At 39.7% G+C, this 27,523-nt stretch overlaps 1 protein-coding gene across 1 annotated transcript in view; it reads left to right on the top strand.

Moving 5' to 3' along the window:
- Nucleotides 1-27,523, top strand: part of eys (eyes shut homolog) — a gene marked incomplete at both ends in the record, with an annotated part of 160,841 nt that overhangs the window by 119,386 nt on the left and 13,932 nt on the right. The window contains 2 exons of the mRNA XM_079229546.1: nucleotides 15,183-15,291; nucleotides 20,632-20,855. Of these exons, the coding sequence (XP_079085672.1) occupies nucleotides 15,183-15,291; nucleotides 20,632-20,855 (333 nt within the window). The remainder of the gene's footprint in view (nucleotides 1-15,182; nucleotides 15,292-20,631; nucleotides 20,856-27,523) is intronic.

The following is a 27,523-nucleotide window of genomic DNA, read 5'->3' as shown; positions in this document are numbered from 1 at the left end:
ACTACTTTATTAGGTTAAGGAAAAATATACATAGTCTACAGTAGGCTACATATACGGTACAATATCTAATGTGATCCCAGGTTGGGTGCAAAAAGTATTGTTGGCTTCTGACAGCTGGGTGCTAAAAGCATCTGCCTGAAAGAAAGAGACAAGTGTGCACATTCGCTGATTTAAATACTTTTGAAAGTGTGCAGTGCTCATTGCTTCCCACTTTCATTTTGTTCAATGGGATCTCCAAACAAGGTTACATGTCATGGTGTCTTTGATAAAAACCCTGTGAAAGCTTGTCCGTCCAGAAGCTCTCCTCATCAGTCTTGATCAGATAATTAATTATATGGTACTACAGAAGTGCAATGAAAGCTCACTACATCAGACATTTCCCAACTGTAATGTCCTGGTTCCTTCTGCACCTCTGGCGATGGGGGGTTGAGGGTGGGATACACTTTTAGTGGAAAAAACGTGATTAAGTGCTCTCTCGTTTAGTTTCTGCATGCTGGTGCCCCACCACGTGCAGCTGGTGCCCTTTTTATATTTTGCATCGCCGCCCCTCAGACAGCCTCAGTACGTCACACACCTCCAGAAAAGTGCGGTCCCTGACCTGCATCAAGAAGTCAGTCACATAAACAAAGAAAAGTGTCAAGTGCTGGGTTTGGCATGGTGGGTAGAAACAGCTGTTTCCTTAAGAAAATTATACACAGAAATAGCAATCAGACATTCAGCGACCCTGAAACTTATTTCAATATTTTGAAAATAAACTAACGTAAATCACTTGTAAAAATCACTTAAATCACATTTGAGTTCCAATCATGCAAGAATAAATAAGCATTCCTTCTGCCTTCTTTAAGTCAGCACGAACAAATAGTGTTATGCTAAAATTAAAAGGATAGTTCAGTGTATGTCAGACTGTAAATATATATATCATCACCTAACTCTACATTTTTATTTTTGACCAAGCAAAAATGGGAACAAATATCTGTTACCATCCATGGCACCTTTTAGATTACTTGCAGACCGTTCACAGAAAGATTTAGGATCATTAACCTTTGATATTCAGTCTGCTGTGGAAAGTGGCCATTTCAGCAAATGGTTGCAGGACGTTTACCGTAAGTGAATGAGATCCTCTGATCTTGACTGCATAAAGTAGACAAACTTTCCACCTTCTGAAGGAAAGTCTTTTTTCTTCTACTTATTTAAAAAATATTTTGATCTAGTAGGGGTTGCATTGCACATGGTGCAATACCTTAATAAATAAAAAGATATTTCATGCAGCATGAGGCCTTGTTAAGAATACATGGATCAATGACCCCCATCAATGGATCCATGACTATTAAAATATAAAACACACCTGCACACTTCGCCACAGCATTCAAATTACTTTAAATAATATTCAGCAGTCCAATTATTAAATATTAATTCATAGTCCCATTTTTAAAAACTAGTTTTCATTAGAAAATTTAGATTTAACCTAATTAAATATTTAAGTACATTAGAGAATCAAGTAAATTATTGTGTAGAATGCTGTCTTCACTGAGTATAATTTTCCATTTTGCTTGTCAAAGCAATAAATAGAATTTATGTCCATATCAAAATCAATGTGTCCAACTAATATTGGTTTCTTGTAGCATTTCAAAAGATCCTAGCTTAGACACACAACCAACAAGTATGCAAATGTCTTTATGTTGTGTGTATGTGTACAGTGTATAAACTGCATAGTAGAAACTCCACTGGAGTCAGATGGTTACAGCTAAATTAGATAATTTAATAATCAAAAGCAATGACCTCTGTTAACGTCCCATGCTTGTCACTAGATTTAGAAAATTAATTTAGACATATCCCCATGTGAAATTCTGTCTTTAGGGCCACCAGAACACCCGCTTTCTGTGCTACTCTTGCTGCTCTTTTTGATTACAGTTGTAGTTAGGAAAACAGTTGACTTCTCAGAATTCTGCAACAAATTTGGTACCACATGGTAAACCTGATCCACATGCATTTGCACTACTTGCTTGTCTCATCCAAATAGGTCTGATCACAATGCTTTCCCATGCACAGCTTATCCTCTGTCTCCATACGCAGGCTTACAGCCTGTGTAAGCCAGTGGGAGAAATGAGAGAGGGCCTGCTGCTGAGCTCTGCCTCTATTTATTCTTGATCGGTTCAGCAGTTTTATTCATATGCAAATGATTGCATGACATCATCTAGTCTTGTTTGAGCATTGAATACCTTCTTTCCTGGATGAGGTGGCAACATTGAATACAGCTGCTTGAACTTGCCGTCAGCATCTACGCAGTGGAGGGCAGTAGTTGTATTTAACTGTAAGTAATCCAAGCAACAATGACCACACAGGGAAAATGCAAATTGCCTGATATCGTTGTAACACAGACTCAACAGCATCTTTTTTTTAAAATTTTTCGCCTCTTCTACATCTCACACACACTCTTATTTTCAACCCACCAATCTTATTGTCATCTCAAGCACTGTTCTGAGGACAGCAGAATGGGAAAAGCATTCGCTTTCATGTTTGCACCAATGCAACGTTGCTGACAGGAAGAAGTGGTATGACACCTCTGTTCAACATTGCACTGTAACATGAAAATAAGAAGTTCGCTTTTTTGATATTTTTCCATGCTCAGCTTCAAGAACTGTAGTTTTTATTATTATAGTATTGCTCGTAGTTACAAGGATGAGTGCAAAACAACATGCCAAACAATGTGGAGAGTTATTTTAAATTACATTAAAAACCCTCTCGTGGGTGGTCGACACAGCTGTGGCTGCAGCTTAAATGTTTTAGCTCTACATTGTGTCCGCTCCAATATCGACACAATGTAGGTAATATATGTCAATAAATTTAAAATATATACAGTATATTCCAAACATCAGCATGAAACCCTGTGAAGGAATGTCAGGCTTTCTTGACTCTATTCCCAGTTCTCTCTGAGTGACAGAGGAGAGCTGTTCAGTGGTTTTACACCACATCCATTCTGCTAATCATCCCAAGCAAAGAGATGAAAGACATTGTGAATATTTAATAATATTTAACAAGAGTTTGTCAGCCTGTTCTGACAGTAAACATAACTGAATGATCACATTTTCCTTTACAAAAATTACCAGAACAATCCATACCAACTGCCATATCCAATACGTGAAACATACCGGGTATAACTTTCTTGAAAATTATCATATTAAAGCTTATATTTATTCAGGTGCTCTATCAATAGTTATGTAGATTGTCTGACTGTAATAATGTTACGTTGTATTGTTTTTTCAGTGAAAATGTATAATAGCCAGGCAGATTGAAAGATGTGAAATTCTCAAAACATAACATAGCACTATAGAGTATGTTTTCTGTTTCTGGAAACATTAAATCTTATGTTTCGACAATTAAATCTACTGCCGATTTGTACCATTATAAAGACTGTTATAGCAAGACAAAAAGCCACTACCGAAATGCCCTGTGCTGCCATATCATTTCATAAAGGGCAGTGTTCAGGGAGGGGCTGTGTCATTTTTCATTTGGGGAGGACATGTTTGTTGTTGGCTTGTTTTTTGATGTCGGAAAGTTTTCCTTTGGGGATGTCCGTGGCAATTCTACTACGATTAAAGTTTAAGAGTGGCAGAGTCCTATCGCTCCCCTGGTCATTTGCAAGGGTGGGTACATTATTGGTTGAATCCCTCTGTGCTTAGCATTCACTGTTGGAGTAATTTTCTTTCTCACACAGTCAAAGATCAATGAGGACGACAAGTATAATTCTGCGGCATCACATTTCTTCCCTTGTCACAAGTGGACTCAGAGTCCCAGGCAGATATGATTATTAAAATGAATGCCACTTTTGTGGGTGTTTTTTTTTTTTCTACGGTCAGAGGAATGGGAGTAGTATGACTCTGGCTTACTTGGAGTTTTCTTTTTTTACGATAGATAATATATGTCTGAAAACTCATAGGTTTTGATGTGTATGTTGATGTCTTTATAGACCATCATGTTATTTCTGTAAAAAAGAAACTCAGTAGGAGCCTTGCATATATACTTGGCCATTACATTTGCAAATTTCTCACAGTTCTTTGAACTTCTTTGTTGGATGGTTTTTAAATGTCAATGTAATGCTTGATCACAGAAAGTAAAGGCACCAGAATACCTTGCCTGTATGCTTATTTGTTGATGGGATAGAGTATTGTTGCTTTTCATTTCATAATTTAAACTAAAATTGCTTCTTACTTAATTTATAAGTGATAAATTATTTAAAAATGCTCTCACTCCAACCAAATGTGGCTTGCAGCATCAACTTCAACCAAAGGACACTGCAGTAATAAATGAAAAAGATTATTATACTTTATAAGTACACTGGATATACTTAACATTAATTAATATTTGAATTACTAATTACGTAATCTAATTTTAAAGCAAGGAGTATCTGTCTGTTTATCTTTCTGTGTGTCCTTTGCATATCTCGAGAACCACTCATCCGATCTACTTCAAACTTAATGGGTGTGTTGCTGGGGGGAAACATGGAGTGCTTTTTCAAATTCGGTGCAATTCAGACCTGTTCAAGATGAATAACTTTGAATAAAAAATGAAGCCCTCTGTGTATCAGCAGCTCCCTTTAGGGCTCTGCAGTCCAACATGTGGTCTGCCGGGGGCCGACAGCGGCTCATTGCTTTCACATCTGCTGCTGGATCATGGATATAGCTTGCTAACGCTACATGAATGGGGCATAACGTTACAACCATGCTTTTCTTCACTTCTCTGGAGACAACGAGCCTGAGCGGATCGCTGTTGTGTTTTCAAAGAACACATAATGCATGGGAGAACAAACTGCTCTTAACTGCAACTCTTTATTAGCATCCCCGGCCTGCACGTTACTCAAACAATGGCGACTTCCCCTCAGGTTGCCATGCCTCACCTATATCCCCCTGGGTCCTCAGTTCTTATACGTAAGGCTTCTTATTGTCATCAATCAAGCATGATATGAACATCTATGTACCAACATACATTTATAACAAATACCACATCTCTTTCGAGAGAACAAAGGGTAGACTGCCTTTGTCTCCTCAAACCTTTGAGGATTATTCTGCCTTTTGTTGAAAGGTCTGTTCCTATCTAAATTCTGTCAGGAAGAACATTGTTTACATTGCCACTTCCGTGATTATTTAACCAAACATACTTAGGCATTTACAATTCCTTATATTTTCACAAGTGCTTTAAGCTATACTTTTAGAAACATTAAGATAGGCTGGATCTATTTTCCTTAAACAGTACCCGTAACAACTTTTCTTTACACTTATACTCAATTTCCAGTTCACAGGTTAGGCCTACGAGGTTTAACTATGATCTGAGTCTGGAGTCTCTAAAGGTGTGACTTGCGGTACCACAGCGGGTGATGCAGGAGTCTGATCAGGAGTCGGCTCCAGAGTTCGTTGCTGTGGTGGAGAACCTCCGTCTCGTGCAGATGTGTGTAGAGGCATCAGGTGTGGGAGATTGGAGCGGTTTAGAAGCACAGTTCCAGATAACTTTGCATCAGTTACCCAAACCCGTTCTCCTGGTGACAAGACCCTGAGAGGTTTGACACGGTGTAGTTCTGAGCATCTGATAACCTCTTCTCCTTTTCTTTCCACGCAAACGTGACAATGTCGGGCAGTGCAGGGTCCAGCTGAGAAGGAAGAATTGGCACTGTCGATTTTAAATTGAATTGATAAATTGATTTTAAAGGGTCAACAACGAGACAATGGTGCAATCCCAACATGCCTTGGGAAATAATCAACAAGCAGATAAGATTTGCTTCCCAGGACAAACGAGTCATGGTCTTTCAAGGCTTCTGATGTCATGAGTGGCTCCTTGTGATTTTGTCTCACCTTTATGGATGTCATGTATTTGAGCACCATTTCGTTCACTTGCTGGCAGCATCCAGGCCACCAAACAGACTTGCGAGCACGCTCTTTGCACTGTCCTTTGTGTATTTTGAAAAGGTATTATGAGCCGTGTGTCGTTCAGCAGTAAGCCTATCGGCTATGCTATACATAAGCAATAGGCATCCAAGAGGCTCCACCTCAGGAGAAGAACACCTCCCAAGCCATATGATGATGCATCAGCTGAGACTTTAGTGTCTCTGTTTGGGTCATAAATGCCCAGCACAGGAGGACTAGAAAGGGCTTTCCTCAGCATTTCAAACGCCGTTGCATGGTCCACATCCCAGACCCAGCAATTTCTCTTCGAAAGAAGGTCGCGAAGTACCTTGTCTTCATCTGCCAACTGGGGAATGAACTTTCCAAGCTGATTGACCATCCCTAGAAAACTCCTCAACTCACTGATGTTTGTGGGAGCGCCTTCATCTCCATGATGGCCTCTGTCTTCCTTGGATCTGGGTGGTTGCCTACGTTCAGTGATGATGTGACCCAAGAAGCCCACCTTGCTCTTGGACACATTCAGGGTGATGCTTGCCTTTTCCTGTATTTGTAGCACAGCTTGGAGCAAAGTGTCACACCAATATATCATCAATGTGGCCAGCCTTTTAGCTCCTCTGTGGCATTCCATCATACACTGGAAATGCTCAGGTGCTAATGCAATGCCAAATGTAAGACATTTAAATTGATACCGCCGAAAGGGTGTAATGCATGTGGTGTACTTGGCTGATTCCTCAGTAAGTGGAACCTGCCAAAACCCCATGTTGGCATCTAGTTTACTGAATGTTGTTGCTCTGGCAAGCGTTCCAAGGTTCTGTTCCACTGTTCTCAGAACACACACTCGTTCAAACGGGTCAGGTCCACACACAAACGCACCTATTCACCATCTTTCTTGGGCACGACCACTATGCCAGCGCACCAACCAGTTGGCTCCTCCACGTGGGTGATGACGCCCATGCTTTGCATTCGCTGGAGCCCCTCTTGGACTTTCCCAACGAATGGCAGTGGAATTCTCCAAAGTGTTTTTCAAAGAAAATGGCATGGCCCCCTGTTCAATCTTGATGGCATATGATTGTTGTACCTCACCTAGACCACTGCATAGCTTGGGGTAGCTCAGCTTGAGGGTCGTCAATGCTATGTCGTCTATGCTGTTGACACTAATGAGTAAGCCAAGGGCTACAAGACCTTCAACATGGTTTGCTTGACTCCTATCCTCAGCAACAGTCTTGTGAACCCCAACACATCTAGAGGAATCCGTCCTAGACCAAGCAAAGGCTTCTCTGCCTTCTGTAGAACAAGCTGCTGTGCTTTAAAAAAAAATGCTGTTTAGAGCAGACAGTGACACAACAGCAGAGGTGTCAAAAGTATTCACATTCATTACTCAAGTAGAAGTATAGATACTAGGGTTTAAAAATACTGTAAAAGTTGAAGTATCAACTCAAGCTTTTTACTTAAGTAAAAGTGTAAAAGTACTAATAATAATGTTTTAAAATGTTATGTTGAAAAATGTGGGATGCACTAGGCTACCCGTTTCAGCTGCATATATGCCCATTTAAAATGATCACATTTTATTACAATGCAAATGCATTAAAGTACCATATGTGTACTACTGAGCATTAACATGCGTTTCATGGAGCGGAAGACATGATAACTAGTTGCCTATAAGTATTGTAATAGCGCAAAATAGGCGGCGACTCCGACACAAACACTTAAAGCTGTAGTTCTCAAACTTTTTCTGTAAATAACATAATTGTGTGACTCATCTGTGCTTTTATAAATAACAGAATAAAGAATATTGCAATCATTTTCAAGTAAATCAGATTGCCCCATCAGACAATGTTTTGTGTAAGTTCTATCTGTGCAAAAAATAACTCATATTGAGTTACTACTAAATAGCTCATTGTGGAAAACAATAAGCTTATAATTTTTTTTGCCAAACAAAACAGAATGAGTGCAGATATGTAAACCATCACGTTGTATCAGTATTAGTGGCTGCAGTGACCTGCTTTCCTCTACACATATGTTATAAACGGGGTTGTAGATTTGATACGGCCTCTCTCAATTCATACTCAATATTGAGCTTAGATCTGTTTTTTTATTTTGAGAAACACAACAGCAAGAAAAGACGAGCTCACGGAGCTCATGGCGTCGCGTCAAATCGCGCATGCGCAAGCGTAACCTGTTAGCGGCGTACCATAACCATTTACCCGAAAGTACAGGCATTTGTCCATGGATTTATTAATGACTTAGTTTTATATCCGTGTACTTTGTACTTTTGTAATATGTGAAGCCAGCAGCTCATTGTTGGTAGAAGACACGAGCACTTTGGCTCGTTTCACCTGGAGCAGGAGAGCTGCTCCGGATTCAGAGAGCTGCTCCGGTGCGAGGAGAACTCCGGTTGCTCCTCACATGAGAGCTGCTGTTGCATCTTCACCCTGGGAGCGTTTAAAACGCAGATATAGCGGTCTACTTTTCACGCGACATATTTTTCGACGCTCTCTGTCCGCTGCTGTGTGTGCTCAGCGCTCACCTGTGTGCGCGCGCACGTATCTGTGGGCAACGGGGCGGAGAGGTTTTTTGTGTGTGTGTTTTTGAACATTGAAGCCGGAGTGAAAACAAACCAAAATGAAATAGTAACGAGGCTATTTTTAAAATGTAGGGAGTAGAAAGTACAGATATTTGCGTGAAAATGTAAGGAGTAGAAGTAAAACGTCGTCTGAAAAATAAATACTCCAGTAAAGTATAGATACCCAAATTTTTCTACTTAAGTAAGGTAACGAAGTATTTGTACTTCGTTACTTGACACCTCTGCACAACAGTGACATCCGCTTCAGTTTGAAAGTGAAAGTTTTGTCCATTACGTCTATATCAACAGTCCATGGATCAGGATCAGATGTCACACAGCCAAGAAATCAACTTTCCTTTTCCACAGAAACGGCACTTGGCAGCCTTAGCAGGGCACTCGTGTTTACCACCACATTTGTAACACTGGGAGCTTTTTGGACTTTTGCTCTGAGAACTGTGTGGCTTTGCGCCAATACTTTAAAATGTGTTCAATTTAGGCTTTTCCTTTAGCTGTCTGCCTTTAAACACTCTCTATTGAGCTGATATCCATCCACTTTACACCACTGACATCACTCTTCAGTGTGTTTTGATCTCTTCTGATTGTCTTGCCATGTTAATGGATATTTTAAGGTCTAGATCTTTTTACCATTTGCATGCGTTCCAAGAGCCGTGTGTCCGCCAGCTCTACACAATCCGGTCTCTGATAAGCTCGCTGTGCAACATCCCATAATTGCAGTGCTCAGCCAATACATACAGGGAAGTGACAAATGCATCAACAGTCTTTTTTGCTTCTTGCTTGCGCATATTAAAATGTGCACGTTCGTAAACAATATTATTTTTCACAACAAAGAACGACTGAAAACTATCCCTCACGTTAGCGCATTGGCGCTGGTCTGCATCACTGAGCTTCAGGCCTCTCAGGACATCATCATCTTCGTCTCCCATACAATAGATCAAAGTATTCACCTGATTCTCTTCAGAGCTTGCCGTTAGGTTGCTTGCATACGTACAGATCCATTTTGACCACTCATGCGGTCAGAGGGCTCAAGGAGCTGTATTCTAAACGTAGCGCCGGGTGTTAGCCATTCTGCTAGCTTTGGGTGAACGGTAGGATTAACTTTTGTTCAAGGTGGAGCTTTTACTTCTATGATAGTTTAATGAATATATTGCATCATAATTCAAAATCATGTCATATATTGTGAATCATATCTGAATCTTCATCGAAATCAGTAACATTTCAGGTATAGGAATGGTATCAATAGGATTTTATTGATTGACTAGCACCATTCTTGATACTGCTTATAGGTTTGATAGACTAGTTCAATGCCAACAACAAATGTAAATTTGAGAACACTCCTACAGGGAGGAGTATATTTGGAGCCGAGAGCCTTGGTCATCTCTCGACAATGAAGACAAAATTATTGTTAAGGTGTGTTGGCTAGAGTGGTAGTGGGACTAGCAGTTTAAAAATAACATTAACTTATAACACAGCTGCTTCCATTATTAATATGTACTAAACAACTCAATACACACCGACAGACTTATTAGATGTTACCTAAATCCCTTTGACTTAACTGTTGAGAAGGGGTGCAGGCCTTTAATAATAAACTGGGTAACAGCCCTATGACACTCGCCCACCCTTTCCTGTGTCACCTTCCAGGTAGCTGCTAGTATGAAGGGACTTGAACTGGGACCGGCAGTGGTAGAGGGAGGGGTGGTGGGCTGGATCATGGTTGCAGCCTCAGCCCGACTATGTACAAAAAGTTCCCAGCAAAATAATTAGCTGAGCAATTAGCTTTCATTGATTAGCCTGTTCTTATTATCAAACTCCGTATGGCAGTGCTAATGTTACCTCGTAAACTGATCATTTCTGCAGATTTATGTTCTCCTTGTTGGCCAAATGTTTTCATAGGTTGCTGGTATTTCTTCCCCTTTGAGGGTGTTCTTGCATTTGATACAACAAGAGTTCTCAGCATCTACTGGAGTAAACTGTAGCCACACGTTGGATCTTTTTCTTCTAAAGTACCAACAGCAGAACTGTTAACTCCAGACTGTATCGATACACCAGATATTTACTACTGTCTTATCGGTTACCGTTTTGAACCAGGTATTGGGGGGCCTCCCTAGTCAGGTACACAATTAGTAATAGGCTATACAGTTGAGATACATATTTCTTAAGTGTTTTGGGGGCATTTAAGTGTTTAAAATACTATTCTAAGTATAATTAGTTAGAATAGTAACATAATACAATATTTTTCATATCTCAATATCATGATAAATCTATTGCTGTTTGGGGCCCTTTTAGGCAGGTGCCCTAGGCCTAGCTTGTCTACCTTGTCTATTGTCAAGTCTGGAGTTTTTGTCCTGTGAACTAGACTGTGGGCCTATTTCACTGCTGTCTCTGACCATGAGTTGCCAAGACTTGCGTGTGTGACACAACTATGTCATGGCAGGTGTATTTCTGAGTACCAAAGCAAGTGCAGTATTGAGTGTGAAGTTGTTTGTATGAGTGCTGCAACAGCAACACCTCAGGCCAAGCATGTGGCCCATCCTCAACAGACATGTTTTCAACTGGCACTGCACTCTTTATTATTAATTTATAGAAAGCCGATGGAACATGAGATGTCTTGACTGTTATTCCCTAAAAGGTCAAGCTCCAAAAACACTGGATCCTAAAAGGTATACTATGCAACTTAATAGCAGCATGCTAGAGCCTGGTATTGCCCACGTCTTTGAACTTTACCCCATGTACACTGGCTTTTAGTTGAGATTTTGCTGCAGGGGAATGTGAGATAACCTTGCTTCCATCGTCAACGTTATTTTCTCAGACTTTAAAAAGCTATTCCAGAGCTACAGGAGACGTTACTCAAATGTTTTTTGACAGGCTGAGTATCAAATAATGAAACACTTTAATGTTTAAATGTATTCATCAAGTATTATGTAATAGTCCATTCACTAACTATTGAATGTTTTTTGGATGTAATAATGCATATGTAGATGTGAAATGTTGCCGTAAGAGAAAAAAGAATAAAAGAGTGCCGTGAGAAGAAATCTCAAAGTAGTAGGAACGTTCAGCGTGTCTGAGGGTCTTGACGTGAATGAACGTCAAAGAAACTTTAGACACAATGCTCTGAGTTCCTGTTGTGTTCAGGTTAGAAACAGCTGTTCACCTCTTGTCCCCTCAGCCAATAACATGCTTGCTAATAAAGACCTAAGACATCTGTTCAGTGTGTATCCAGCTGCTCTGCATTTTGGGACACATATGAGCCTGTGTATAGGCTTATAGGTAAAAAACTAAAAGTATCGCTGCTGTAATTAGTGGTCATCTAAGTAATGGGTAAAGTAATCCCTTTGCAATTTACAAGTAATTAGTAATTAGTAACCATTGATTACTTTTTCTGAACTACACAATAACAACGTACAGAACGTATCCTTTCCCACTGGGAAACAAACATTCATTTTAAGGGAAGTGCCATATGTGCAACTGAGTTCTTAATATTGAGCATTTAGTTTTTAAATCCACATCCTGTTGACACTGTCCAAATCTCAGGCAGCGTATGTTTATCAATCAGACAGCAGTCAGTGTTGTATTGACAAGTAGTCCCATAAAATATTCATTGAAGAAGCAACCAGCAGGACTGCCTGCTCACTTGAAATTTATTTTGTGAAGCGACAATGCCAAGAGGCTTGCTGTGTGCTGTCTAATTGTATTGCTCAAGATATAATGATAGAACACAGGCTACCCAAATTAATTGAGGCTTGCCAGTCACAGCACAAATTATGCAGCAAATGCTGCAGTGCTGCGTGTGAGGAAGTCACTGCACCAGAGCACGCATTACAGTCGATGTAGGTTTAGATTATGGTCCGATACAGGGCTCATTGCACTTAAGGAAAAACCAACAAGCAGATCCCTCCTGACAACTGGTGCAGTAGACGCGGTGGAGTGATGATAATGCATGATTATTAAGCATATGTTTTTTTCTCTATCTCGTTCCCTTCATATCTGATGTATAACTTAACTGCATATTGTGCTTAGAAGAATATCAAACGAACAGGTGGTAGGATACATATTCCTTATATATGTAACCTGTGTGACCCATTTACATTGTATCTGCTCCCAGGTAAAAAAACACTACTGAGCATAGTCTTTAGTCTTTAAAACTAATAGACTCTTGACTCCAGATCACTAAATTGCTTGCAAATTATAAATTCACCACTATTATCATTTGCTTTTTGTAAGAATCTGGAATATGATTAGAATAATAAGCTATTTAAAAAAAAATATGCATCTTGCCCATCAGCTAGTGAAAACTGTTGCAAAGGCACCAGCACAGTGCATGATGTTTTACTGCCATCTGTTGCCAATACTTTCCGATGTTTTATGCAATAGTAATATTTTAATGATGATCCTCCCTCATTATTAATTTCCGTCAGGGGACTGTGAAGGAAGCATGTTTAAATGAGACAGTAAAGACACACACCTACCTTCAGGTTTAACAAATACCTCTGTGTACAGGTGCTGTGCAGAAAATATGTGCAAGGTCCCTGAACATTGCAGGTAATATTTCAGTGGTGATTCTCAAGAAAGTTGCAGTAGTGCAGTTGCACTGAATTAGTCATACAGCAGACACGGTCTAAATGAGGATGTTAGAGATGACAAATCACTTATGATGAGAGCATTAGCCAGATGAAGAAATGCATAAATGATGATTGAGTAAGTAAAAATGATCACAGCAATATTGTGGTTTTGTGTGTTTGAAGAAAATGAAATATTCATACATTTTTGTTTGTTTACCTCAAGTTGGGAATTTGCTGTTGTTGGTCCGATGAGAGCCAGCACTGAATGGTGCACAGGGAGCCCAATATGAAATTACATAGCGTTTCATTTCTGAGTTAAAAGAACGCCCAGCCTCTTTTTCTTCGGATTCCCTCCTTTGTTTGTTTGTTTGTGTGACATAATCCATTGTGGTTTTGTGTCTGTGTGTGTATGTGTTGGTGGTGATGATGTTGTGCCGTGGGACATATTCTAGCTATCTAGCTACTACACCAAGTTAAGTAGTCACAGCCATCTTTATAAATAGTCATCTTTGGCTACGAGCAAGACCAATATAAATTAGCCCGGTGGAGCTTTCAATTTGCTCACGAGAGCTCATCAAGTAACATCATCCTGTTTGCTTAGTATGCATGCTCTCTGTGCCTCACAGGAACAGTCTCTGCAGCATTACCAGGCCAAATAAAAAGCTACTGTAGTAAGCACCAAAATATGCCTCAAATGCCCTTGGGGGGGGGGGGGGGGTAGCAACAATGTTGTGAGTTGTGAGGTTTCATACCTCACTAACTAAAGACATGGATTGCAATACCATTTCAGTTTTCTCCATTAGGATCACTGATAATGGTAGAATGACTTAAGAAACACACCAGGCACCCTGAAGACGGCGGAAGGCATTTTATCCCTCTCTATAGGTTGCATTCCATGTTTACGGTCATAAATGTGCCTACATTTTTCCGTGTGTGTGTCTGTGTACAAACCTGCTCTCGTGATTTCCATACAGTACCTGTAATCAGTCCTACCTGAAGTTGTATGCGTGGAATTGCCTCAGGGAGGCGTCCTGGAAGGCTGTTTCAAATTAGCAGGAGGGCGATTGCCCTGATTGTTTCCATCTGGTCATTAAAGCAGACGTTTGAGACGTTTCTCTCATTCATCAACAGTAGTACAATCGGAATAAATGGATGAAAACATTTCACAGAATCAGATTAGCAGGTAATACGTGTTCACAGGCAAACAATAAGGAATCTATGGAACAAAAGGGCATCATGTAGATTGCCCTCTCTCAGGATCTCGTTTATGCGCGTTGCAGAGAGTGTACAAGCTTTTGCACAATGTACAGCCCTGTAAAGAGGCTGCTACTGTATTATGCCCGTAGAAAGCCAATGATGAATTGGAAAGAAGCAATCACTTGACTTTGCAAAAGCTGAAATATGACACAAGTAGACCAGCTACTTAACATTATGGCTGAAACATTAATGGCTAGAGCAATTGTATATTTCCCCAGAGACACACAGGGGGTCAAATGATAAAATTGTCTTCCTACTCATTAGGTTTATAATGTATATCTAGTTTGTGCCCTCATTTTTATCATCAATTAATCCTGAATGACATAATGAGCACTCTCACTCATGGTAATGTTTTGCAGGCTGATGTATTTTGTTATGTTATAAATATGAAATAGTAATGCAATAATATGTTCTAGACAGCATGTAAATGTAAATTCTGCTGGCTCTGACTGGTTCTCTTAATCTATGATGTCTGTTGTGTATTTACAGGCATTATAATGTGAATTTCTTATCTGTTGAGGAAGAACAAAAGTAAAGAATATCACCGCAGCACTGAGCAGAAACTTATTTTTGAACTGATTATTTAAATCCAGCTGTGGAAGCCATTCTCTGTTTTTGTTGTCTCCCCTGGGTTTTTAGGCTGTGGCGTGGGATACAAACGCACCATTGCCTCCAACAATATCCACCAATGCATAAAGTTTCTCAGGCAATACTGTGTAATGTATATGTAGTCATCCATTTTTATAGTATAGTCTCAATGGTCACATTAGCAGCTTCATTGCTGTGACTGTTCTGTCTGTCTCTCCATCCAAATGTGTTTTAGGCTTTGCTGGATTTATTGTGAGTATCAGATATGACAAATCATGGTCTCCCTCTGCTCTCTCTCAACAGATACAACCTGTCTGTTGGCAAACTGGGAGGGTCATGTATGATTGAAATAGCTGCAGATAATGGGACAGCTCAGCGTCGTGAGGAATATGTGTCACACCCCGTGTTAGAGGTATGTCAAATCAACCCTTTGTCAGAACTCTTTTCTCCCATTTGCATTTCAAACCCATACTCATGTGATTGGTATCACCTTCTTTTTACACAAATACATACATATACATGCATACAAAGACATATTAATATGTTAGTTAAGACAGTAATATAATTTGTCATGCATGACTTCAGATTCCGTGAGTAAGTCAAAGCAATTACATCAGATATAATTTATTTAGATACATTATGTTTTCAGCTCTGTTCATTATGTCAGTACGTTTTTAGACCTATTTGCAGACCCGTAGTTAATGAATGTTCCGGGAAATATTTTTGGCACTATATTCACTTATCGAGTACATTATTGTCTAACGTTTGCAATAGCCAACTCATAAACCAACTCATGCAATATATATTGTTCTTGTTAGTGTACATTTAGTGGGCGTTCAGACAGAAAACAACTTGGCAGTTGGCGGTGTAGCTTTCACGCTATTTTCATGTGGTATGAAATACTCTTGAAAATAACAGGAATAGCTTAAATTCCAGCTTGAGCAATAGATCTATGAGATCTAATCAAATGAATGCTTTTTAAAAATTTTTTATCTTAAAGTAGCCCAAAAAGCTGATTATCTAACAGCCTTCAGAATCCAGCACGTTCACTACACCCAGTGTGGACCAACAAAAATATCTTGGTTTTTGATTAGACAGTTTCTGATTCAATGTCGAACTCACGTCAGCAAGATCAAGAGTAGATTAGGTGAATGTTATCAAAGCCAGCCCAGCACACTGTTTTTTTTAAAGTAACAGCAGTTGCTTTATGAATAAATAACTGGATCTCCAATTAAAAACATGTCCACCTGTTACATTATTTTCCAAGATGATCAAACTTGGGCAATAATAATATCCTTAATGCCAGGCATGTAAGAAACAGCAATTTTTTCACAGGCTGGTCTTTTCATTCCGGCTCATTATTTTGATTAACAACAGCTATATTTGTTATTAAATTAATATTTTTAGTGTTTCGCTTTTTGTTTTTAAAGATGCCGAGAGGGGCTCAACCTTCCCACAGGCTCCACATGCCTCCTCTTCCTCAATGTGATTTATGGTCTTCTAATTTAAGATGCCAAGATGAAGATTTTTTCTTTTTTTTGTAAAAATAATAATTTATATAACATGAATTATTGCACAAGCATCTTTGCTACAATTAGATTCGACATTGACTGCTAGTTAACATTCATCGGGACCAGTGTCTAACCAATATTTACACTTATACTGAAAACATTTAATTTGCACTCAACACGAGTCAAATTTAAATCACATGACATTTTTACACAAATTATGGTCACCAGTGCAGAGCCCATTCAAACACAGATGCCTGTTCAGAAAGGGGTGCATGCTTGGCCTGTGATGTTCTCAACAACCGCTCATACAAACAACCTCACACTCAACATTGTGCTTCTGTGGGTCCTCATCAAAACACCCACCATGACATAGTTGAGTCACACACCCAGGTCTCAGCTAATCACAGTCAGAAACATCGGTGAATTAGGCCTTTGGTCTGGTTCACTGGAAAAGGCACCAAGGGAACCCTTAAGGCAAGGTCGGCAACTTGTGCCTGGGGCCCCCAACTAAAAGGGACCCAATCAGCTATAAATTGAATATGATGTTTGTCTGGTTTGGATAGCCCATCTGCTTGTGTCCGTTGACTAAGTGAAGAAGTTTGGTTGTTACATTATCCGGCATTCATTTAGTGATATCATGAATGACGCGTCTGGCGCTGTTGAAAGTTGAAATTTTCCAACTATGGCGAAAAATGTGCATGACGCTGAGTTGCGTAATGCTGCGTTCACACCAAAAGCATTGTGAATATACCGCGTCACTTTACTCGCTCGACAATGAAGCTGTGTTCACACCAAACGCATTGGGAATGTTACTCACGCATGAAAGGGGGGCGGGGTTTATCTCCGTGGCTTAACAGTTACCGTTTCCGCCATCCACCATGGAAATAACCACTAGTTCTGCTTTATACTTGTGTAAATTCCACATACGTGACGGCCGCTAATCAGTGTTGAGAAGCTCCGCCCGTCATCACCGCTGTCTTGCCGTTGCTGAATCAAACTGCTGCTGGTCCGCCTGAAGTAGCGCTGGTAGCGGCCGTCATTCAGACGCTGTTGTGAGACTACGGATAATATTATGAACCCAGACACGATGGAGTTTGATGTATGTGGAATTTACACAACAAGTATGACCAAGTTACTCATGTAAACTGGCACTACATGGGTATAAAAACACTTTTTAGAAATATAATAGTAAAATGGAGCCACATTAACTTATCCTGCCTTCAAATAGAACCCAGAAATCAGCAAACAACACTTGTGAACGCATTCCACTGCGAGTCCACTTACAAAGTCATGAATATTACATCAGTGCGTTTTTCAGATGGACCCTTTTCGGAAAAGTGTTAAACACACTTGAAGGCACCATGAAGTCATTCCATATCAGCTCCAATGGCTCATAGCTGGTTGTATCACATGAAATATAGTTTAGCTTATCCTAAAAGTATCCAGCTACAGCTGAGTATTTTATTTGAATCATCTGCTTTTTTAAAGATAGTTTCAGGGCCCTTAACATTTGCACTGACATTACATACACATTCTTGTGGACCCCTGTCGTCTGTGTCTTTTTAAAGGCTTTAAAATATGCATATTATGTATGCCAAATATGTAATTTAAAGCTTGCATTCATGCAATATCCCAAAAATGATGTGGTCTGACACCTCCCTCCACTGCAGCTGTCCAACACCTTTCCTCAAACACCGGCATGGTGTCAGGATGAATGTTACATTTTAGGGACATCAAAGTCTGAATTCTGATTATTGTTAGATTGAACAACGATATCAAATCAAGATTCACACTGAATCTTGATGTTTTAAATTCCATATGTTGACAGTGCTTTTAAAAATCATCTTCGCTATAAGGGATTCATATTCTATACTGTAATCAATACAAAGTTGGATTTCACGAGCAGAGCCTTGAAAATGCACACCATTGCTAACGTCGTGTGAATTTCACCCGATGTAATGTACCTGATCAAATATAATTATCATCGAAATATAGTCAAATTCAACAATACAAGGCAAGTTGAAGTACTCTTCTTTTAGTTTACCCTATAGAACTTCTCATAAAATGATAAACAGGTATCACAGGGAGACCCTGAAAAAAGGCTCAATATCCGGTGAAAAATTAGGGAATCGTCAATAAAAAATGGATTAAAAATATAAATAAAAGGAGCTATGAACTTGTTATTTGGTCCACATGTTCCTGGAACATGCAAGTCTTGTTCTGTGAAGGAAAAGTCTCTCCTCAATGTTAAAACCCATCCGGAAAAAATAGTCACACGGGTGAAAATCACCCAAACAGGTGCCTGTAGTAAAAAACAGTGATCGGAGCAGGAAGACACGCCCACCTTCACTAACGTCAGTGAGTACCATGAAGCTACAGAAGTACCCACGCAACTCAGACAAAAGTAACACAATGAAAATAACGTAACAACAATCGCTTGGGTGAAAATCACCTGACGTTAGTGTTCTAGGGTTAAGACCCACATAAGTAAGCTATATTCTCACAGTTTAGCTGTCAATCTCACCTGCCCACCCTGCTGCACTCACTCCCTTCATTATGACCTCGTCAGCTCTATCACTCTCACCTGCCCACTCTGCCGCACTCACCTAATCAGCTCATTCAGTGCACCTGGTAGTCAAACTCACCCCATCAGCTTATTCTCTTCACCTGTTAGTCACACCCACCTCATCAGCTCTATCACTCTCACCTGTCCACTCTGCTGTGCCTACTCCCTCTGGTATATAAGCCCCAACTTCACTCACACTCACTGCCAGATCGTTCTCCACATCCAACTCCCTCTGGTTCCTGTCGGCCTGTTTCCCCGTAAGCAGATCCTGGCTGTTTGTGTATGTGAGGTCTGCCTGGAATAAAGCTTGTCGAAATGATTCACAGACTCTGTCGTACTGCATCTGGGTCCCTAACACCCCTGTTACATATATTTCATAGATGCATAGCCTCCCTTAACAACACAGTCTGTCTGTTACAGAACCTTTTAAGTACATGACATGAGACCCCTGCGTTGTTAAAGTAAGGTATTGAATATATAATGAGCCTCGATTTTAAATGCAGTACTCGTATCGGCCATAACCAGATTTGATATAATGCATGTTAAAAAGCTTAAGCAAGGATTGTGAGTACAGTCAGTACTCACCCTCTGGAGTTGTTGGCAACTGTCAAAATAAAAGGGAGCGTGTTTTTGTATTGATTTGTTATTTCTGCTATAGGGGTGGAAAATGTTTGACATGTCAACAGGATTGTCAAATGTATCCACAATATTTTGGACATGAAAGGTTGAAGCTGCTTTTACATTGTTATCTTGGACGGAAGTGAACCATATGAATAAGTTCTTTGTTTCTACTGAACACAATTTTAAAGTGTTCAAATTATAGAGGCTTGGGCACCACTTATAGTATTCTTATTATTATAGAAATTAAGATAAATTGCAAAATTTAAAGGAAATATTTTTACTCCATGTTCTTTAAAACTATTAGTACATAAAACAGAACATCACTTTGACATCACTTTATTTTTAAATCCACTGTCAGCAGGTTGCATAATTTGCAGGAATGTGTAATGAAGCTGTGATAAATGTTGATTTGTCTTTCATAAATAAATCATTATGCATGGCGTGAGCAGGAAAGTTATGTAAACCTTCTAGATAGAGAATATTCATCTGAACATCCGGAGGTCACCGCTTCAAATTAAATATATGTTTTTAGTGCTAATGTGAGACCGTCTTGTGCTACTTTTTTTTTTGCAGCTCTGCTTTGGTCGCAGACACAATTATGCCTCACTTGTTAAATTGACCGTTATGGTACAATAAGCTGCAAGTTCACAAAATGTATCTACATTAATTCTACCCAATTACTTAGCGCATCAAAGGAAGCTTGCAGCAATTTTTACATATTTTACCGCTCTCTCATTGTATCAGGAAGTATATTACCATATGATGTCAGCAGGACTGAAAAAATAAATGATTATAACTCCAGATTCTTGTCTAGGTCATTCTAAAACTGCTTTAAGCTGGAGAGTAACATAGGCTGATAGTGTTAATCTTTCTTGTTGATCTTAATATATAGTAAGGTCCTGTTAATGTAATAATAATGTTAATATTTTCACACACAGATATTGAGGACCAGTTTTTAGTTGCACAGCTTGTACTTGAATGGAGACATATTCTGTATGATTTAGAGCTACTAACTGATAACACTGATCACTAGCTTTCCACCATTTTTTTGCAGGGAACCTTTGGACCCATATTTCTTGGGGATGTTTCATCCCAGTGGGAGATGCATGACGGGAGTGCGAAGGGAGCGAGGAGATTCATTGGATGTATCAGGGAACTTCAGGTCAACTCCAAAGAGATTTACCTGGTGGGCGAAGCAGTGAGAGGGCGAAACATCAAGGATTGTGACCCGCCTGTATGCCAACACCTTCCCTGTCGTAACGGAGGAACTTGTGTCAGGTACGAGGTCACCTTTTACACAAAGGAAAAAAATACTAAACTGCCTTTGAACTTGAAAGCCATTGAGAAACATAAAATACATGTTATCTAATTCATTTTCTGTAATAACAACGCATAACATGCCAGACTCCAGAATTACTCCAGAAATTAAGTGAATTGCAGCTGATTTAAAAATAGTGTAAGATCCTGTCATGTTCCAAACAAAAGAAAGGAGTGTTCACTGGATATGTGGATGCTATAAACCAAAAAGTCATGAAAATAAATGTAGTATGAATGACAGAGTCGTTACATCTCCATGTTAGACCTGCTGTTTCCTCATGCCAATGTGATTCAGTATGAAGAAGGACTGTCAGAGTGGACAGAGTGTTTCCACTGTAGGGATATATATTCCAGTCAAAATTGTTTTCCCCAATCTCTAAAAACATGAATGGAGTTATGGCTGTGCAATGGGAGCTCTGAGCCAACACTAACCCAGCCAGCCAGCTAGTAAAATGACTTTTGGCAAGAGCTCTTCTTCCCAGCAGCAACCATTTCTAAATGCAGAAGATCTTATTTGTATTGGACTAGTTTCAATATAGGCCTACTTAGTGTGCACTGGATTAGGACTCAGCAGAAAATCTATACATTGATTGTTAATTGCAACAAATGGTGGAATTGTAATACTGATAATGAAACATCTTGCTAAAATGGCCCTTTAGCAGTTTCTTATCTTAAAAATAGATCACATGTATGTGAAAGCTGCTGAATAGGCATAAATGTCCCTCAGAAGTTAATGGCTCGCAAAAACAAAGCTAAAACGAACATTGGACGTGCCTTCATTCAGTGGATACTACAAGTGCACACTTCTGTACTGGACTCTGGGTAATACACTCCTCCAATCACAAGCCTGCATTTATCCACTGAAATTTTGCAAAAGCTTTATGTGCGACACAAATACGTGCGGACCCCACAGTACGCAAGGTAAGCACACAACGCTGTCGGCTATTCTACACCCTATTCAGCGAGTGGTGTAAGAGCGACAGGGCCATCTTGATAGAGTACTCCATCGGTGCTTATAGAACTAGGGTTACATTATTGTAACCCTTGTTTGAACTTGCACAGGCCTCTGCTGGACTTTATGGGTACTATGGGTGGAGTCCGATAAATGCACACCTTGCCGCGACATAACATCAACCCAAGTACACGGATCCACACCTGAGTAGTAGGGTTCCCAGCCCACCCAGCTAGTACACAACCAAGCCTTGCAGTGGTCTAAAAGGCGGGCAGGAGACACCCTGCACTCACATTCTCCAGGTCATCAAGAAGCAAGGAAACATGCAGTAAGTACACGAGCAGCTGTTCAGTGAGTCTGATGGAAGCAGTACTTTCAAGATAACATGCCAACACACAAACTTGGCAAGCAGATGTAACGCTGCAAGGGGTAGAAGACAAAAAGAATCCAGCTGTATATTCCTCGACTTAAATTAACTCCTGAAGTGTTTTAGGAACAAGGACTTCTTTGGGTGGTTATGCTGCAGTCACCACGACAAGCACCTTGGGTGCATTGAAAGGGCGCTCAGTTCACACACTCTTTTAGCTGAGGTCAGTGATGAGGTCAGTGCAAGCAGCCAAGCTGTCTTGAATGAGAGCCTCCCCCTCCTCCTCCAAATGAAGGCTGGCAAACCACCTCTTCAGGCGCTGCATGTGCAGCCGCCTACTCGGCTAGGCACTGCCTGATTGGCCGGCTACGATTATGCAAGTTTTCAGTAGGGCAACGCGTGCTCACAACGTGAGTAGAGTATTACTTCTCGAGTCGAGAAGAGGATGAAGGCTTTGTGAATTAAAACAATGATTTGTGTTCTTTCATCACATTGATTTTACACGGAAAGATGTAATAATTCTTCAGATGGTGTACTAAAAGAAGGATTAGACAAATTCCTTGAGTTGCAGTACACGAAAGGAGAAACTTAGTTATGTCCTGTCCCTTTTCACTTCCCAAATCTACAGTATTTTCATTGCCCAGTAAAGGCAATCCATGGGCCAAATATGTGAGGATCAGTTCTCCCTTCATCTTTATCTAGTGCAGCTCATCAGACTGCCATCACACCCCACTTACCAGCAGTTTTGACGGTCTTTCTAAGTATGCATTAACTACATACGCTGCTCTTTCACCTGAGGTAATCCAGAAAAGAGCTGCTCTAAATGTCTTCTTCATTGTGTTATGAGACTGTCAATTAACAGTTGCTATTATTAAACAGGAAATGAAAAGGGGCACCGAGAATATTGGAATAGGAATGGCTCTAAGCATACCAATTAAGAGTTGTGGCATTGTGGTCAAATTGGCTTGTCATGTTCGAAAGAGTGCACCTTGCAATTATCTGTGTGATGAATATGTGTTAATGCAGTATCCTCTTGAACTACACAGCATGCAGGGGTCATCGGGAGTGCAGAGAGCTCTCTTCATTCAGTTAGTTGCCCTGGATTGCACTGTCACAACATAATGGGATGAAAAAGGATTTTGATTGGGGGTTCAGTTGGGGTAATATTGGCGCTGTCCCCTTTTCATGTGTTTTTCTGTTCACTTAGGCATGTAGATATATCGATATTAAACCTAAGAGGATAATGGCTTGTGGTTGTCGGATGAAACATAAATATTAGGTATTTAAGTGGAGAAAATGGAAAAAGCTGGGCTCTTAGGACCTGCTGTAAGGACTATGGCCTTCTTGTTCTTCAGTGCCAGCTCTATAATGCCGGATATGTGCGTAATGTATAAAGCTCAGCTGCAGGTTGTTGAGACCATTTCATTAGACTGACTGCATATACAGCAGATGGAAATATTACAGCGGAAATGGTTTCCAAGAGACACACATCCATGCGTAAGTACCTTGCAGCCGCTCTGTAACAAATAAGACCTTTAGAAATAATAAGAGATTATTTCATCAGAGGAAAATTAACAGCTGTATTTATACAGCCAAACAGTTATTTATGTAATCCAACTTGTTATCTCCCAATTAGAGAAAAATACATACAACTGCACAATCCCTATATAATCTGCATACAGATGCACAGGTGTACATGTGACCAGTCACAGTGGGTGTGGTGTGAAGAGACTTCAGTATGTATTATGTTTGACGCTTCTGTGACGGTTGCAAGTGTAGATGCAGGACATCTGTCTGTGGTTATGGCATGGGGACTAGACCATCTATATTGCACCCAGCAATGTTCAGTTTTTTTGTTTCTTTATAATTATATAAGCAGTAATTGGGAGACGTGATAACATAGGTCCAATATTTACTCTCCTTTTAGCTGTTTTTGGTCTCTGCCAACTCCAGAGTAAAAAGGAATCGCTCTTTAGCTGCTGAACACTCCACTAAGTTCACAGTCTTTCATTTTCTTTGTTTTATTTTTATGTTGAGCAGGTAGTATATAGAGACCATAAGAGTGGTGAGAGAGAGAGCCAAAAACCTAAAGGGATTAGCTGAAAGACACTGAAATGCTGAGGGTACTGCAGAGCCGGGTAATGCTGACACCTTTCACACACACTCATTGATAATGTAAAAAAATGCTATAGTTGCTTTAAAGTTTTAATCAGAATGTGACCTAACATGATGTCCTCATTGAAGTAAATTGCATAAATAGATTCACATTTGTTACTGAGGAGAGGATGGACATGTGCTCTCACACTGACAGAGAGCAGGAATCATGCCGCCGGTGCTACTTTGCTAATTGGCTACAGTAGAGATGGTGCATTGCTCATCCTGTGATTGTCCGGCTCGGGCGGCCCACAAACCTCCACAGTGAATTCTCCCAGTGCTCCATTTTACTGCCTGTAAGCGTTCTTCACAAAGAAAGTGAAACCAATTTTACCGTAATCAGAGCTCCATCTAAACTTGTTTCAAAGTACCTATAAAATAACTCAAGGTCCAAGAAACAATTATTTTATTTCACCATGAGAAACAAACATGGCTATCATCCCGTGTGCGTTAGCAGTCCCTAAAGTATGGTTCCAGAGAAAACTTGCTCATTACAGAGTTTATTCCATTGTGTCATTGAATTTTGGAGGACGAATGCTTTCAAAACGAACTGTGCGATAGTGTTTTCTTTGGCCAAATTGGCCATTATTTTTATACATAAACATGTTCTTGTTTAAAAATGAGTTACTGTGTAACCTTGACATACTTAGAAGTAGCTGATAATAATTATAAGTATTAAAAGGACTTGGGGACGAAACAGGAAACAGGAAATGCTTCTGCTTTCGGATTTTATCTATGAGTACAACTACTTAATTACAGCACTGAATGTGCCAAAGAATTTCTGTTTTCAAATATGTTATTCTAGTGTCTTAGAAAAGTTTTAATTTGAGTCCATAAACATGCTGCACTGCCCCATAAGGACAGTACTGAATAGAAAGAATGGTAGCTGAAAATAATCTGGATGATCTCAAGGGTACTTCTAAAGGATGGTGGTATTTATTATGTTTCTTATTGTCAACAAATTCCATGAAAAGACCAAATGCTATACATAAGTCAGTCTCACTGTGCTTTCCGATTCCCTAACCTGTCTGTGGCAATCAGCCCCAAGGCTACTGGTTCTTAGTGAAGACGTAATCTTCAGATAGGGGTAATAAACATATAGTTTTACTATTAAAACTTGTCAGGGGACTATTTTCAGCTGTGGATGGATACACATTTGGTGCTACAGTGCACGGGATTGACTTAAAAATAATAAATGTCAACAAGTTGAACCCTACTTTTCTTTTTTGTATCTGGGCGTGTAAGGCTTGTTGTTCTGATAACCAGCTTCATGAGATTTGATTAAATACGACCTGAATAGCACATCTGATTTTTGTATGTCTCAAAATTAATTAGTGGACAAAAAATATGTATTTTTTGACCTTCGTAGAACTCAAACTTGTAATTGTTATACAGATGCATCTACAATAGTATTTCTAGGTCATCAGTAGACATACAGATATCTGAAAAAAACAAGACTCTTTACTGCAATAAAAGTAAGTAACGTCATAAGACAAAAATATTATTATGTGTGTTTGTTTGAGCGTATGTGTGCGTGCATACAGACACACATTAATGAAGCCATCATCAGCAGATGTTTTTTGTGGAACATATTGTGAGGAAAAAATATGTTCTCTACAGTGAAGAGACAAAAACGTCATGTTATTGTATTCATCCAGCACAAGACAGCTTTCGATGTTCTCACCATTTTTCATTTAATAGCTGTATTTCGTTTCCCTACAGACTTGTTTTTTATCTTGCACCCCATCATCATGTCAGTGATAGTTTGAGCTGTTTTCTTTGGCCTCCTTCCATCTTTTAAATCCTGTTTTGGTTCCAACAATAATACAGCTCAACATCTTGCATAATCTTTGTCTTTGCAATTTCTACATCTGTTTCATAGCAATAGGTGGAACATTTGGCCCGATGACAGCTTGCTGGTGAGTTAGTAAGAGAGAAGACCAGTGATAGTACATACATAACAGCATGCCGTCTAAGTAGAGGACAGCTGATTCTTACTCGAGTCTGAAGCAAATAAATTCATCCGTCTGAACCTGTTAGTGAAGAAATGTTAAATCATAATCATAATAAACACTATTTTACTCCCGAGACATGGGGGGCTATGCAGTTTATTAAAGGACAGTGTTTTTGTTGGGTATGATAAGGTTTTTTGAGTTCATAAAAGTAAAATAAACGCCTCAGCTAAGTGTGGCGTTTAAACATGATAGTACAAGTGTTTCAGAAAAGCACATCTTTTGCAGAGTACCCTGTGCTCTAAGTTGGACCTTAGAACATACATTACATTTATTTATTATCCAAAGCAACTTACATTTTTGCTCTCTATACACCGTAGACACAGCAACGGTGAGCAATTAGGGGTTAAGTGTCTTGCTCAAGGACACAATAACATGACCTAGCAGAGCCGGGGCACGAACCACCAACCCTCTGATTGAAAGACAGGCATGCTAACCACTTAGCCACATACAACTACACATACTTTGCATTTTTGCACTTTCTCTATTGTTTAAATTGAATTTCCTAAATTAATACTCTCTGCGCTGTATATATCTTTCATCCCTGTTATTTTTATTTTTGTGTCTGTAAGCTGCTACTTCGACAACAAACGTCCCCTTGCGGATGAATAAAGTATATATCCATCCATCCATCCATACTATCTGATCCCTTGAGAAATGTTCCCTTGTGTTTCATGCCTTCTTTCTATAAGGATTTCATTTCAAGTATCATCTAATGTGCTTTTCTATGGCGGTATGTTTCAAAAGATTCTGCGACGGAGGCTCACCCTTCTTCACTGACAATGAAGTGTTTGCAGCGGCGGCTGGAAGAGGTCACGGACATATCGAACAGCTGTCTGCTAAAACAGGAGCCTGGCTGCGTCAGGTGAACGCCACGTCATCCCTCTGCTCATATTGAAATTCAGATGTCAAATAATTGAGTGAGGAACCAGCCTTCTTTCAGAGGATTTTCCCTCCCACACACCAATAATCACAGTGTTTCGAGCATAACGGTGTCCAATTGGCTGTTTACAATACTGGAAAGCAAATAGTGTTTCAGTACCAAAGCATTTCTTCTCTATAAATAATATCTGCAAAACACAGAGGTCTCTTTTATCTTAACAAAGGATGAAGTGGGCTAAATGCTTTCAACCCGAGAACTGAA

The sequence above is a fragment of the Taurulus bubalis genome, assembly GCF_910589615.1.
Source record: "Taurulus bubalis genome assembly, chromosome: 14".
Lineage (NCBI taxonomy): Eukaryota > Metazoa > Chordata > Actinopteri > Perciformes > Cottidae > Taurulus > Taurulus bubalis.
This window is presented reverse-complemented; position numbering and strand designations above follow the sequence as displayed.